This window comes from Babylonia areolata, chromosome 24, assembly GCF_041734735.1.
Source record: "Babylonia areolata isolate BAREFJ2019XMU chromosome 24, ASM4173473v1, whole genome shotgun sequence".
Classification (NCBI taxonomy): Eukaryota; Metazoa; Mollusca; class Gastropoda; order Neogastropoda; family Buccinidae; genus Babylonia; species Babylonia areolata.
The window spans coordinates 45,428,072-45,443,503 of NC_134899.1; the positions used below are offsets into that span (position 1 = coordinate 45,428,072).

General features: G+C 41.2%; 1 protein-coding gene across 1 annotated transcript in view; it reads left to right on the forward strand.

The window, feature by feature from the left end:
- LOC143299194 (vacuolar protein sorting-associated protein 37A-like) overlaps nucleotides 1-11,851 on the forward strand; it is a 28,721-nt gene extending 16,870 nt beyond the window's left edge. The window contains exons 8-11 of the mRNA XM_076612363.1: nucleotides 825-883; nucleotides 3,964-4,126; nucleotides 5,191-5,240; nucleotides 8,823-11,851. Of these exons, the coding sequence (XP_076468478.1) occupies nucleotides 825-883; nucleotides 3,964-4,126; nucleotides 5,191-5,240; nucleotides 8,823-8,894 (344 nt within the window). The 3' untranslated portion in view covers nucleotides 8,895-11,851. The remainder of the gene's footprint in view (nucleotides 1-824; nucleotides 884-3,963; nucleotides 4,127-5,190; nucleotides 5,241-8,822) is intronic.
- The last annotated feature ends 3,581 nt before the right edge of the window (nucleotides 11,852-15,432 follow it).

Sequence of the window (15,432 nt, forward strand, 5' to 3'; positions counted from 1 at the left end):
TAACATTTTACATGTATGACCATTTGTTTGTTACCCTGCCATGTAGGCAGCCATACTTACTTTTTGGCAGTGTGCATGATGGTTATGTTGTTGTTTCCGTAACCTCATGAGTACTGTCGTGGATGACAGGATCTTTAACATGCATATTTGATCTTCTGCATGCATATATAAAGGTGGTTCAGGCACTAGCAGGTCTGCACATACGTTGATGTGGGAGATCAGAAACATCATCACCCGTAACCAGCAGGTACACCGGGATTGAACTCTGAAAACTCCTGTGAGAATCTAGCATTCTGACCATTCCACCGCCGCACCCACCTGGTAACCATGACCTGTTTAAATCGGTCAACTTTTGCAGTTCACTTCTGTCACTTGCATTTTTACTGTTCTCTAACTCTTACACACACCAGTTACCACCCTGCTCCGACCCTCACCCTAACCCCTTTCCCACTTTTTTTGTTGTTTTCAGTCTAGACTGTGTTAGCAGTCAAATACAAGTCATTGCTCCTTAGGCACACCGTCTAAATCACCACAAAGCCCCCTCTTCCATGTAATTTTAGACACTATAAGAGGCAGAAAGGTGATAATATGCAGTTACACTGTAAAAAAATAAATAAATAAATAAATATAAAAATAAAAAACAAGCAAAACTGAACCTCAGAATTATTACTCCCTGTTGTTTCATCTTCTTGAGAAGAATTAGCAGAAGAGTGTCACAATAATGCCAAGTGCGTTGCGTGCTGCACACATGACCTTAAGTTTATCATCTCATCCAAAAGGCTGTGCATGTGAGAGAAGATTTACATGTGTTGTGTCTATTGCAGGCAGCAATTTATCACAAAAACCGAAGATCAAAGACATGAAAGAGGAGCTTGCAGAGAAGGTGGGTACTGACGTACATACATTCATTCTCTGATTTTTTTTATCATTCTTATTGCAAGCATTTATTCTTTCTTTCTTGCATCCATGTTTTGATGCGTTTCAGCCTGCTGTTTTTATAAATCTGTCTTTATCTTTCTGTTTATCTCTGTCATTCTAGCCTGTCTTACTCTGTGTATAGGTATGCACTTGCACAATTTTTTATAATTAGCACAAGTAGTTTTCACTTCACAACTGATATTATTCTTTACTGTCAGTTGAGTGATAATCAGATATGGCTAGACAAAAGACTTTTACTTACAGTTTGGTTTTAAACTTAAAAAAAAAAATTTTTTTTAAAATGATTTCTATCCAATTAACTGTTTTTATGCACATAATTAAGACAAGCTGTTTCTGTGTACTTAGTTTAACTCTTTCCGGACACGTGATTTTGTGATTAGCCAAGCAGAGTGCACTATTCTGGGTCACTCCACAATCAAACAGTATGATTGGTCAGCCTGGGATGTGTGGCCTGTCTCGCACACACGCTGACAAAGTCACTGACCGGTCGTCTGCTCGCGTGCCAGCCTGTTAGCAAAGCGGGCTCTTCGAAGAATGTTGTGAAGCGAACAAGGCAGTGACGGCAACGTTTTAGGGTTGCCAAAATACTTGAAATGCTACAAACTGAAGGATTGGACATTGAAGAGGTGGATGATGACGAAGAAAGCGACTTTAATGCAGAAAGCGAGCATGGGTATGGTGATTCGGGGTGAAAAATTGGCAGTATTTTCTACATATGGCAAAACTGTAAAAATAAGATGAGAATTTTTTTTTTTTTTTTTTTTATGTAATAGCTCAACACGTAATAGACCAGTTCTGAAAGTTTCATTTTCTTACACAGTATTTTGTATTTTTTGTAATTTTTTTCCAAACCCGTACAAATGGGTTGCTGTGGGAAAAAGCAAGGGAGAAAACTTGTCGTCCCGAGTGAGTTAAAATATTCAGGAGAATAATAGCAGTAAGATGATACATGTTTAAGAACAGGTTCAGCAGCAGTTATAGTGAATGCATACTTTATTTTCTTGGGGGGGAGGGGCGGTGGCAGAAACGGTTAGGTGCTGGATTTATGATTCAGTGTTCACCAGTGGTCGGGGTTCGAGGCCCTGGTGCTGTGTCCTTGTGGAGGGTGCTTCACTCTGATTTTCCTCATTCCACCCTGCTGTGAATGGGTACCTGACTCCAACTGGAGAAACGGAGGATAGGACCTTGGCTGTGTCGAGCAATATTGTATTGTATTGTATTACTATTTTATGTCACAATAGATTTCTCTGTGTGAAATTAGGGCTGCTCTCCCTAGGGAGAGTGTTTCACTACACTGAGAGCACCACCCATGTTGTTTTGGTTTTTTTCCTGTCTGCAATTTTATTTGTTTTCCAATCGAAGTGGATTTATCTACAGAATTTTGCCAGGGACAACCCTTTTGTTGCTATGGGTTTTTTTACATGTGCAAAGTGCATGTTGCACACGGGACCTCGGTTTATCCTCTCATCTGAATGACTAGCATCCAGACCAAGGTCTCAAGGTCTAGTGGAGGGTGAGAAAATACTGGTGACTGGCATTTGAACCAGTGCACTCAGATTTTCTCGCTTCCTAGGCAGACGCGTTACCTCTTGGCCATCACTCCACTGACACAGTGGATATGAATCCACATTTCCACTGCCTTGATGGTCGTAGAAGGGCTACGGGGCCTGTAACTTTTATACCTTTTTTTTGCTCAGAACAAGTCAAGACTGATAGTGTTCTATCTCATTCACAGTGACTGTTGATTGCATGATAATTCTTAAAATCTCTTCAGCATATTTATGAGAATGTGTTTATGATCATGGATAATTATGATATTGTACTGTATGCAGAAATCTGCTTCATTTACTCAACACATATCATTCTACATCACACGTCGCATGTTACATTTCTACACAACAGAAATCACCCAGCAAGCTAATTGTATACATCACGCATACACACACAGACTCTCTCTCTCTCTCTCTCTCTCTCTGTCATACACACACACACACACACACACACACAACACACACACACTGATTCTCTCTCTCTATGATGTCTATCACATATACATACACACTCTCTCTCTCTGTCTCTCTCTCTCTCCCTCTAACATACACACACATTCTCTCTCTCTCTCTCTCACACATACACACACACACACACATGCAGACATAAACAGACACTCTGTTTCTCTCTCTCTCTCTTTCTCACATATACATACACACACACACACACTCTCTCTCTCTCTCTCTCTCTCTCTCTCACTCTCTCTCACACACACACACACACACTCACTCACTCACTCACTCACTCACTCACTCACACACACACACACACACACACACACACACACACACACTCACTCACTCACTCACACACACACACTCTCTATCTCTCTCTCTTTCACACACACACACACGTAATGGCCTAGAGGTAACACGTCCGCCTAGGAAGCGAGAGAACCTGAGCGCGCTTGTTAAAATCACAGCTCAGCCACCGATATTTTCTCCCCCTCCACTGGACCTTGAGTGGTGCCTGGACACTAGTCATTCAGATGAGACGATAAACCAAAGTTCCATGTGCAGCATTCACTTAGCGCATGTAAAAGAACCTACAGCAACAAAAGCGTTGTTCCTGGCAAAATTCTGTAGAAAAATCCACTTTGATACAAAAACAAATAAAACTGCACGCAGGAAGAAATACAAAAAAAAAGGGTGGTGCTATCAGTGTAGCGACGCGCTCTCCCTGGGGAGTGCAGCCTGAATTCCACACAGAGAAATCAGTTGTGACAAAAAAAAGGAGAAATAGAAATACAATACAAATACACACACACACTCTCTCTCCATCTCTCACTCACTCACTCACTCTCTCTCTCTCTTTCTCTCTCTCTCTCTCTCTCTCTCTCTCTCTCTCTCTCTCTCTCTCTCTCACACACTCACACACACACACACACACACACATACAGTCGCCTGCATACTTTGCTGTATATCTTCTGTTTTATTTCTGAACATCATTCTCTCCTTTGCTTGGGGGGGACAGATGGCGAGTTACGACGAGCTGCGTGGTGGGTTTGAAGCCAAGTGTGAGCAGCACATGCGGCTGTCGGAGCAGTTCCAGCCCTCCCTGATCCAGACCAACCTCAAAGTGGCCATCCTGCAGGCAGAGGAGGAGTCGGAGAACATCATGCAGGACTTTCTGGCCAGTGAGCGCACTGTGGACTGTGTGTGTGTGTGTGTGTTTGTCTGTGTGTGTGTGCATGTGCATGAGGGTGTGTGTGTGTGTGTGCATGTGTGGGTGTGTGTCTGAGAACATCATGCAAGACTTTCTGGCCATTGAGTGCACCGTGGACAGTTTGTGTGTGTGTGTGTGTGTGTGAGGGGGGTGTATGTGTGTGTGTGTGTATGTGTGTTTGAGGGGGAGTGTATGTGTGTGTGTGTGTCTGAGAACATCATGCAGGACTTTCTGGCCAGTGTGTGCACTGTTGACTGTGTGTGTGTGCATGAGGGTGTATGTGTATGTGTGTGAGTGTGTGTGTGTGTGTGTGAGTGAGTGAGGGTGCATGTGTGTATTCGTGTGTGTAAGGGTGTATGTGTGAGTGTGTGCGTGAGTGAGTGTGTATGTATATATATGTGTGTGGGTGAGGGTGAATGTGTGTGTGTTTGTGTGTGTGGTAGTGTGTGCGTGTACATTCGGGTATATGTGTATATGTGGGTGCATGAGGGTGTATGTGTGTGCGTGGTTTTTTTTCTCTGTGTGTGTGTGTGCGTGAGGGTGTGTATGTGAGAGAGAGAGAGAATGTGTGTGTGTGTGTGTGTGTGAGAGAGAGAGGGAGTTGTGAGGGAGAGAGAGAGAGTGTGTGTGTGTGTTTATGTATGTGATAGAGAGAGAGAGAATGTGTGTGTGTTGTGTGTGTGTATTTATGTATGTATGTGTATGTGATAGAGTATGTGTGTGTGTTGTATGTGTGTGTGTGTATGTGTCTGTCTGTGTGAGTGTGTAAAATGCCAGTGCTGTTACTTGATGTCCTCCATGCCCCACATGGGGTCAGAGGGATAGATATTCTTACTTATTGTGTGTTTGTGTGTGTGTGTATGTGAAGGTGTACATGCGTGCATGTGTGTGTGTGTGTGATGTGCACAAATATGTATCATTATGTGTGTGTACCTGCATGTGCATTGTATTATTTACTGCTGTATGCCTGTGTATGTGTGAAATGAACTAGAGCTTTATGATTTTAATCATATTGTGATTATTTGTTTCTTGTAGAAAAACTGGAGGTAGAGGACTTCGTCCAGCAGTTTCTGGAAAAGAGAAAGGTGGGCTTTTAAATATTAAATCTCTTTAATCTGCTTTACATTCTAATACCATGCTGTGAAAGACAGGCCTTTATTTTATACCTATTACTATGCTGTACTCACATATACCTTGCTATGAAAGACAGGCCTTTATTTTATACCTATTACTATGCTGTACTCACACATACCTTGCTATGAAAGACAGGCTTTTATTTTATACCTATTACTATGCACTACACTCAATTACTGTGCTATGAAAGACAGGCTTTTTTTAAAACCCATTACGATGCAGTACACTCCAGTACAGTGCTATGAAAGACAGGCTTTTATTTTATAGCTGTTACTATGCACTTCACTCAAATACTGTGCTATGAAAGACAGGCTTTTATTTTGTAGCTGTTACTATGCGCTGCTCTCATATACCGTGCTATGAATGACAGGCTTTTATTTTATTGCTATTACTATGTACTACACTCAAATATCATGCTATGAAAGACTCCCTTTTATTTTAAACCCATTACTTAGCAGTACACTCAAATACCATGCTGTGAAATATAGGCTTTTTTTTTTTTTTAATAAATCTGTTTCAATGCAGTACACTCCAATACAGTGCTATGAAAGACAGGCTTTTATTTTAAACCCATTACTATGCAGTACACTCAAATTCCGTGCTGTGAAAGATAGGCTTTTATTTTAAATCTGTTCCTGTGCAGTACACTCACATGTTTTGCTATACAGTGCACAGATCTGCTAATCAGCCACCTGGTGCAATACTGAATTGCGCATTGGCATACATATCTTTGGGTGTGTTTGAGTGTGTTGTTTGAAGAAATGAATGCCTGCAGCAGTATACAGATAAACAGGTCTCTTAAGGTTACTAGTTGTCACTGTGTGTGTTGTTCATCATCATCATCATGATTAGAATTCATGTCACTACCACTGCTATTGTCGTTATTATCATCATCATCATCATCATCAGAAAGAGGTGAAAGGTCCCACAGCCTTCTTCGGTCATGGGGACAGAGAATTCACATTCACTGTGTCCACTGTCTTTCATAGCACAGTATTTGAGTGAAGTGCACAGAAAGGCAGGGTCCAATCCTCTCCTTGCTGGAGCTGTACTGTCAATAGTTTCTGCATTGCAATGGGAAATCATTTACAACTTAGTCTTCTGTGAAGGACTACAACTCTCAAACTAGGAGGCAAAATTGCACTGGCTCTTAGTGCTGCAGCCTAGGCTAGTTGGACTTTGGGAACTATCCCGACGCTGACTGTCCTAAAACCCTCTTGGCCGAGAGAGTGGGGATGTAACTTGGGCAAGACACTCTCCACAATAATCAAATTCTAGCCCAGATAGTCAGGACAGCAGTTACCTCCTCTGCTGTTCTGATGGTCATAGTGGAACATAACTGACTATCATACATATCATACCCATTCACAGCTGGGTGGAGTGAGGAAAATCAAAGGAAAATGTCTTTCCCAACAACACCATGCAGAAACAGGGCTCGATCACTGGGTCAGAAGTGCAGTGCCTAGCAGTGGAGTGGTGGCCTAGTAGTAGCACGCCCTGCTAAGAAACAAGTGTCTTTGAGTTTGAATCCCACACAGAGCTCCGGATTTTACTCTCTTCCCACCTCCACTAGATCTCGAATGGTGGTTCGGGTGCTTGTCTTTTGGGTGAGACGATAAACCAAGGTCCTGTATGCAGCATGCACTTTGGGCACATGAAAAAACCCACTGAAACAAAGAGGTTGTCCCAGGCACAAAAAAAAGGGGGAAAAAAAGTGCTTTGATAGTAAAACAAATACACTTGCAGACAGAAAAAAAGGGGAGTTAGGGAGGGGCTGTGCTGTGACAACATGCTCTCTTTGGGGATAAAAGCCCAACTTTCACACAAAGAGATCTGTTGTGACCAACAACGTGAGACAACATAATAACCTGTTTGGAAATGGGGCCTCCCTCATGTCATTCCTGTACTGAATTGTATTACTTCATCACAAGGTGTGTTTGTGTGCGCATGTGTGTGTGTCTACATCCTGTGTGGAGTGGGTGTGGGTTGGGGTTTGAGGATTTGTGTGTGCAGGTGTATTGCATGTGTTTTAGTATGCATATTAATTTTCATTGTGATTTTCATTGTAAACATCCAGGGCTTTTGTATCATTAGACTGGTTATACCAAATGTCATTATTATTATTATTATTATTATTATTATCATCATTATTAACCCCTTCACTGCTAGTACGTTTTGCTATGGCCTATGCTCAGAAAATTTTCAGAAAAACAAGAAAAACACGCCAATGATTTTAATTTGCTTATATTTCAAAAAGTAGTGAAGATAAGTGCATAAAAGTATATATCAAATGCAAGGAAAATGAACCAAGATTTTGTTTTTAATACTCACATGTTCAAATAATGAGTCAATCTGATAGAAAAATTCCATAAAATGCATTAATAAAAAAAAAAAATTGGGACTGTCATTCCATCATGTAGGTGCTACAATATCAACCAGGTTATCAACCTGTCTTTCTTGTGACTGTTGTGATCAACCACACACACTGTCAAGGCTGAGCAACAGTATCCAGGTGCATAAAACTCCAACACAGTCCACACAAAGAATGAAAAGGGTGTACTCACCCAGGATCTATCGCCAGTAAAAACGCTGTGTGTGGTACTTGCAGAAACAGTCTTCAAGACACAGTGCTGGTTTGCTGGGGCAGTCTGGGCAGTAGAGCCTCGCATCCTTTCTTTGTCCTTTCTTCCAGCAGACTCTGCACCTCCTTTGTGGCCAGGCCTTCTGTGGGGTAGATGGGATGAAGTGTCGTCCACACAAGACAAATAGCGTGGTCATCTCTAGCAGTGTCTTGGTCACCAAAAATCATGGCTACATCTAATTACATCCTTCTGAAGTCCAGGAGTGTACTGCTGTTGCCTGCTTTTTTGTAGAGGATGTGTGCATTCAGCATGGCAATTTGTAGAAAATGCACACACAGCTATTTGTACCACTTCAGGGTTTTCCTTGTGACATCGTAGGGCTGCAGCTGTTGGTCATGATGGTCCATGGCACCCATGTTTTTGTTGTAATCCAGAATTGCTGCCCTTTGGTCTTGCTGTAGGTTTGTGGCAAGTACTCCAGATGGTCCAGGATGAACATCATGATTATCACTATGCTGCATACCTGAAACACGTTGCATAAAAGACTAAGTTTGTTGGGGTTTTTTTTTGGGGGGGGGGGGGGGGGGGACAGGGGGGGGTTCAGGCATACTCCATTTTCGGGGTGTGCATGCCGGGTATGTACCTGTTTCCATAACCCACAGAACATTGACATGAATTACAGGATCTTTAACGTGCATATTTGATCTTCTGCGTGTGTGTACACACAAAGGGGGTTCAGGCACTAGCAGGTCTGCACATATGTTGACCTGGGAGATTGAAAAAATCTCCACCCTTTCCACCAGGCGCCATTACTGAGATTCAGATCCAGGTCCCTCTGATTGAAGTCCAACACTTTGGCCACTCAGCTGTTGTGCCCATCGCAATCAGAATCAAAGTGGATTTTTCTGCAGAATTTTGTTATCCTAACCATTGGCATGTGCTGTGTTTCAGCTGTGTCACCTGCGTAAAGCCAAGGAGGAGAAGCTGTCCCACATCATTCTGTCCCAAGGAGACCAGTACTAGTTAGCCCCCTTGGTATCCCCCACCCCCACACCCCCTTCCTGCAGTGCTGGGAACACGGCTGTGTGCTGATAACATCCTCGTTGCAGTGACGTCACCACGGCTGTGTGCTGGTAACAGCCTTGCTGCGTCACCATGGCTGTGTGCTGGTAACATCTTGCTGCAGTGACGTCACCACAGCTGTGTGCTGGTAACATCTTGCTGCAGTGACATCACCACAGCTGTGTGCTGATAACATCCTCGTTGCAGTGACGTCACCACGGCTGTGTGCTGGTAACAGCCTTGCTGCGTCACCACGGCTGTGTGCTGGTAACATCTTGCTGCAGTGACGTCACCACGGCTGTGTGCTGATAACATCCTCGTTGCAGTAACGTCACCACGGCTGTGTGCTGGTCACATCTTGCTGCAGTGACGTCACCACGGCTGTGTGCTGGTAACAGCCTTGCTGCAGTGACGTCACCACGGCTGTGTGCTGATGACATCCTTGCTGCCAGTGCAGGGGGTGGGACTCTTCACTGCAGTGTCAGAAGGACTGGGTCATTGTGTTGTAGTGTGGTGGTACTGTACTGTAGTGCACTGTTTTGTCTTTACTGCGATGTAGTGTTGTGTTGTGTTGTGTTGTCTTGTATTATTGTCTTGTCTTGTAGTGTCTTTACTGCGATGTAGTGTTGTGTTGTGTCCTGTATTGTGTTGTCTTGTATTATTGTCTTGTCTTGTAGTGTCTTTACTGTGATGTAGTGTTCTGTCTTGTTCTGTATTGTGTTGCCTTGTGGTGTATTGTTCTGTGTTGTAGTGTACTGTCTTGTGCAGTGTTTTTAGTGTAATGTAATGTTTATTACTGTTTTTGTTTTTCCACAGTGGATTTCCCCACTTTGTCACAGCAAGATTTTTCTGTGCAAACTCCAGGCTGCTTTCCCTGGACAGAGTATGTTGCTGTACTGGGGCCCCATTGATTTCTTTCTGAGTGTAGTTGTTATCAGAGTGGATGTTTGTTGTTGTTGTTTTTTGTTTTGTTTTGTTTTTCTTCAGAATTTAGCAAGGAGCAACTCCTTTATTGTCATAGTTCTTTAACAAGCTTTAACTGCATGCTGTTTGCAGGATGTTGCCTTGGCAACCAAAACAGAACAGTGCCAAAATTGTCACTTGATTAGGCTGGGACCTTGGCCACATGACTGAGTGACTGTGCTGTGCTGTTTGGGTCACTCAGGATGGCCAGTCTTCTGCCTTTCTTTCACACACGCAGACCCCATCTGATGTCCAGTGGGTGTCTGAATGGCCCAGCCTGTAGCTCTCGTCATCAGAAATGTGGTATTCCTATGTCTTCATCCTCCTCTTCAGTGTGAAAACCTTCCACTGGTATTATTTTTATGATGCAGTGGTGAAACACTGTCATTGTCGCCTCTTTTGTTGATAGTAGAGAAAGAGTTTACCTAGGTCACACAGAGGGGCACTGTTACCTGCACACTGAATAAGGAGTCAGTGTCCACAGTCTATCACCACTTTTTTTTTTTTTTTTTGCTCGCCTTTCTTTCACAGCTTCAGCGGCAGTACCCCGACACCACACCTCTAAAGTCTCTCTCACACACACACACACACACACACACACAGCCGCACCCTGGTTCATCTGCCTTGGTTTCACTGCCAGTAGTTCACAGGGAAACGTCACCCGCCAGAGGAAACCAAGCACTGGTGCTGAGTCACTTTGGTGGTGTGCAGCAGAACCTGTTGTGGTTGAGTGTTGCTCTTTCAACACTACACAGTGCTGTAAGAACCCCACCCTCCAACTCCCCTCCCCCCAACCTTCTGCCTGCCCAGTACTGACTCCAGTGCAAATGGTCCTTAACATTCAAAGAACACAGAAAACTGGCGTGACAGTATTCTGTTGTTTTTGGGTTTTTTTCAATCAGCACCAGAACATTACCATTCAAATGATTGAATTCTGTTATATGTACACTTATCAGTCTATTGTTTGGATCCAGTTTTGCATTTTTTTTCAGTCATCAACAAAACATTGCCATTCAAAAAGTTGTATTCTGTTATATATTCTTATCAGTCTATTGTTCAGATCCAGTTTTGCTTTTTTTTTTCAGTCAGCAACAAAAAATTTGATTTGAATGATTGTATTATGTTGTATACTTATCGATGTGTTGTTCAGATCCAGTCTGGTGCTTTTTGGACAAACAGAACTCTTCTCCTTTGTTCTTTGAGAGTAAGTCACTGTTGTCCTTCAGATTCAGTATACAAAAACTTCTACAACAGAAAACAGGACTTAACAAAGTTAATGTGGAACTCGGTCACAAGATCAATACTTTTTGTTCATATGTTCTCTCTGTATATTGCTTCAAAGTCCTCCCTTTCTTTTATTTTGTTTGCTTTTTTAACAATGAGTAAGTCTGATTTATCTGCTCTTGTTTGTGTGTTGATTTCATATTTTTGTCTTACATTGACAATCATAATACTTTTTTTTTCTACTTTGCCTTACCTTGTGTGTTTATCTGTTTATCTGTTTACTTTGTATGCTTATGTATCACTGCTATTATGATTAATGGTAAATGTTGTTTAATCATTCACAATCGTATGTTTGAGATCATTGCTCTGTTTTGTGTTTAAAGAATATTAAGCAGGGACAGAGTGAAAGAGTTGGCACTTCTTAGAATTATGTCTTCAGGTAATCATCCGTTTCATTTCATTTACTTTTGTCCTTTTTTTTATCTTTCTTTTCCTGATTTTTCTATTCTGTTATCACCACCATCATCTTAGTAATTGTCTTGATAATCGTCATAATCATTGATCTTTCAGTTTCTGAGCAATGGTCAGCTGGAGAAAGTGGATAAATTTTACTTAATTAAGAATTCTTTTGCATACATGTTCCTCCCTTTCTCATCTCTCTCTCTCTCTCTCTCTCTCTCTCTCTCTCTCTCTCTCTCTCTCTCTCTCTCTCTCTCTCTCTCTCTCTCTCTCTCTCAAGGACAGACTGGAAGAAAAGGCCATGACTAAAATCTTAATCCTCGAACAAAAAACGATTTGAGTTCTGAGCTCTCTCTCTTATTACAGTGCTGCAAGAATCACAGCAATGTTCCCTTCCTGCAGCAGTGATTTTAAAATGATACAAAAACTAAAAATGATCACTCTTGTACATTGCTGACATGATCATAATGCCTCACCTGTTGATACTTCAGGCAGTTGTTCTGTATAGCACCGTCAGGATGGAAGTCGTGGTACACTTCCTGGAGTAGTTTGTTTGACATTTGCTGAATACACAGAATAGTGGAAACATGACTTACCAGTCATGGTTACAAAACAGAGCTTGCCCTCCCCCAAAAGAATCTTAACTAAATCAGCTCTCAAAATTTGTCAGTAGAAATGTCACTTTGAACGTGGTCAAGAGTTGTTTCCCTTCCCTAGTGGTTCAGAATTGGAGAAAAAAAAAAGTTTGATAAATCTAGATTTGATGAGTATCGCACATACTTAGGAATGAAAATATATAGAGATATATATATATATACACACAGTGGTATCCTAGCAATGCCCTGGCATGGGGAAGAATGAGCTAAACACTAAAACAGTGAAGGAGTTATTCCTTGCACACAATGTTTTTGTGCCAGTGCATTTGTTAAAGTCAGACTCTTATCTTTTTAACTGGCATACTTTCTAATAGATTCAGAATGACACATCTTGATATTAATCTTGAATATCTTTGCTGTCTTTAACAATGCTGTGACCTTGCTTCTTTTTTTTTTTCTTTTTTTTCTTTTTTCTTTTTTCTTTTTAAAAAAATCCAAAATGGCCTGATAAAACTTAAACCATTTCGAAGGTTAGAAGAAGAAGAAAGAAGAAGAAGATGGTAATTGTGCGTATGTATGTGGAATGTGTGTGTAATTGTGTGTGTGTGGAATTTGTGTGTGTGTGGAATGTGTGTGTAATTGTGTGTGTGGAATGTGATACTGGACAGATTTGGTCAATCTGATGACTTGTGTTTCTTGCTGCTTGAAGTGTGCAGAATATGTGTAGTACAGAGTCACATTTGATTTATTCATAGGACTGCATGATCATGGATGTATATTTTTCTGAGTGCCAAAGTTTGTATGGATACATGTTCGTTTTGATTGGTGCTTTCAGATGTCTATTTTTTTGTGCTAGGAGGCTGTCAGCTAACAGAATAAATATGCATATTATGTACAATAGTGATGTTTATGTTGAAATGTAGATACCCATGCAGTGTTTTCTTAAGATTTTGTTTGAATGTTGTCTTGTGTAGCTGAGTATGTTGCAAGTGACATAATTTTTCATTTTTTGAATGCACACACTACAGTATGCACACACTATCCACAACAAAGAGCGGAACTGTGAGGAGACCCCCAGAGGAGTCTTGAAGCAGTGAGGCAGTCCGGGCCTGAGGCACCACACCCCTCCACTGTCACCCCTGTGCCTTATAGGAAAGGAACACACTGTCAGTGGTTCCTGCACCACACTTTATAACACAGCAAGGGTTAATTCACACTCCTGTCTCTGCCAGTGTATTCACAGAGCATACTGATGTTTGCTGTGGATTAATCTGTTCCTGATCTCAAGTTTGGCACATGCAGAATTAATTTACCTTTTTTTATTTGTTTGACAGTGAATTTCATAAAAGTTGACAAAGAAATGATCTCAGTCAGGACTGGTTTTCACAATGAACAAAACAAGTGTTAAAAACAGTCAGAAGAGTAGCATACAAATCAACAATAGCACATACTACTTGCTTCAGAGGTGATAAGACAGAGGATGAACAGTATGTGATACTGTCTAAATGTAGCCATGCACACTTGAGCGTTGCGTGGAGCAAGGTCATTACAAGGAATTGCTCCCCCGTGGGGATGCCGGGGGGCTTTCAGTTTAAATAGCATCCCTGCCCTCTGGAAATTCCATGCTAGAAATTTCTTCTTTTCTATCACTGTCTTTGTTTCTGCCTTTTTTCTGTCTTCACTGTTGTCTCCTTTTTTTGCCTTCCCATTCCCCTTTCTTTTTTCAAGCAAGCCTTGACACTTTTTTCTCTTTTCCACAGTGTATGATGTACTATCAGTGCTGTTTTGCTCAGGCGACTAGGTAGTGAGATGTAAACACTGGGATGGGCACCAGCTGCCTATTCTACAGTGTTATTTGCCTATGTGGCCTTTTTTATGTATTTTTTTGTTTGGCTTTGAAGTATTGGTTTTTCCTTTTTTATGATTTTTTTGTAATCTGGGGATGATGAATTAAGCGGAATGGCTGGCATCCTCAGCATGTCCTTGTCTTATTTACCATAAGGAGCTAAATGGTTGGGATACTGTGTCACAAACTGTGTTTTGTGGGTTTGTATTAGTGTTGTTTTTTTGTTGATGTAACAGTTTTGTGTTGACGCGGTTAAAGAATTGTATGGTTTGACAGTCCTGATATGGCCCTGTGCAGTTGGCTGGACAATAAGAATAAGAATAACAAGGAATTGCACAGCATCTGGAGACAGTGAGCACAGCCGTGCCACGAGTTGTTCACAGTAATACCTTGTGTGGAGTCTCCACACTCTCTCCTCCCTGTCACACCCACTTTAGCTCTGTACTTTTGTTCAGTGACAGCTCCCCACTTTCAATTTCCTTAATTTCTAGAAGTGTCTTCTTTGGGGTTTTATTTCAAGCCCAGTCTTATGGTTATGACATCTGAATGTGTCGTTCCTGGTTTTTGCCTCGATCATTACTAGCACTTGATACAGTGATGCCACTCACTGCATAATGCATCGTTTTTGGATAGCTTGTTGGATAGATATTGAAAAGATCCTTCGTCTCTACCTCTTCCAGATCATTCTCAGCACATAGTGGCATTCCTTTCTCTAGTATTGCTTGTAGTGTTGGTCAGGTTATTTCCCTACACAATTATTTGATGGTAAGCCAGGATCAAGCAACAGATAGAAAGATCAATAAACTTTGACATACATAGTAAATGGATTAGCTGTAATGTAATAGAAATATCAGTTAGCTCAGTCTATTAGATAGAAATAATAGATGTTACATATATGTATATATGTATAAATACCTGTTAGCTGTTACATATGCATAGAAATATCAATAAGTACGAAGTTAACAGATAAAACTGTTGGTAAGCTCAAAGAGAAAGAAATCAAACGTATGAGATATCAATCATCAGCTGGTGTATAGACATGCTGGTGAAACATGTGGGTGTCTGTGTCACTGGCCATGGGAGAACAGAAGCCTGTCTTCAGACCACAGTTAACTCATTACATGAAAAAAGCACAAACTGTAAATATGCTTCTCTAAAACATCCAGTGCAAACCAACTTGCTTCTTTTTCTTTATTTTAGAATAGAAGATAAATTGTTTTAATTTTTAAGAAATGTCGAAATGGATTAAAACTTTTAATCAGTGCACCTTATTCAAACATTTTAACTGTTTGATGTTTTCTCCTCTATATCAGTGTTAATCAGTGCACCTTATTGAAACATTTTATCTACTTGGTATTTCGTTTCCAAATATGACAAAAAATTTTAAAGAGGATGAAATTATTTGTATCTT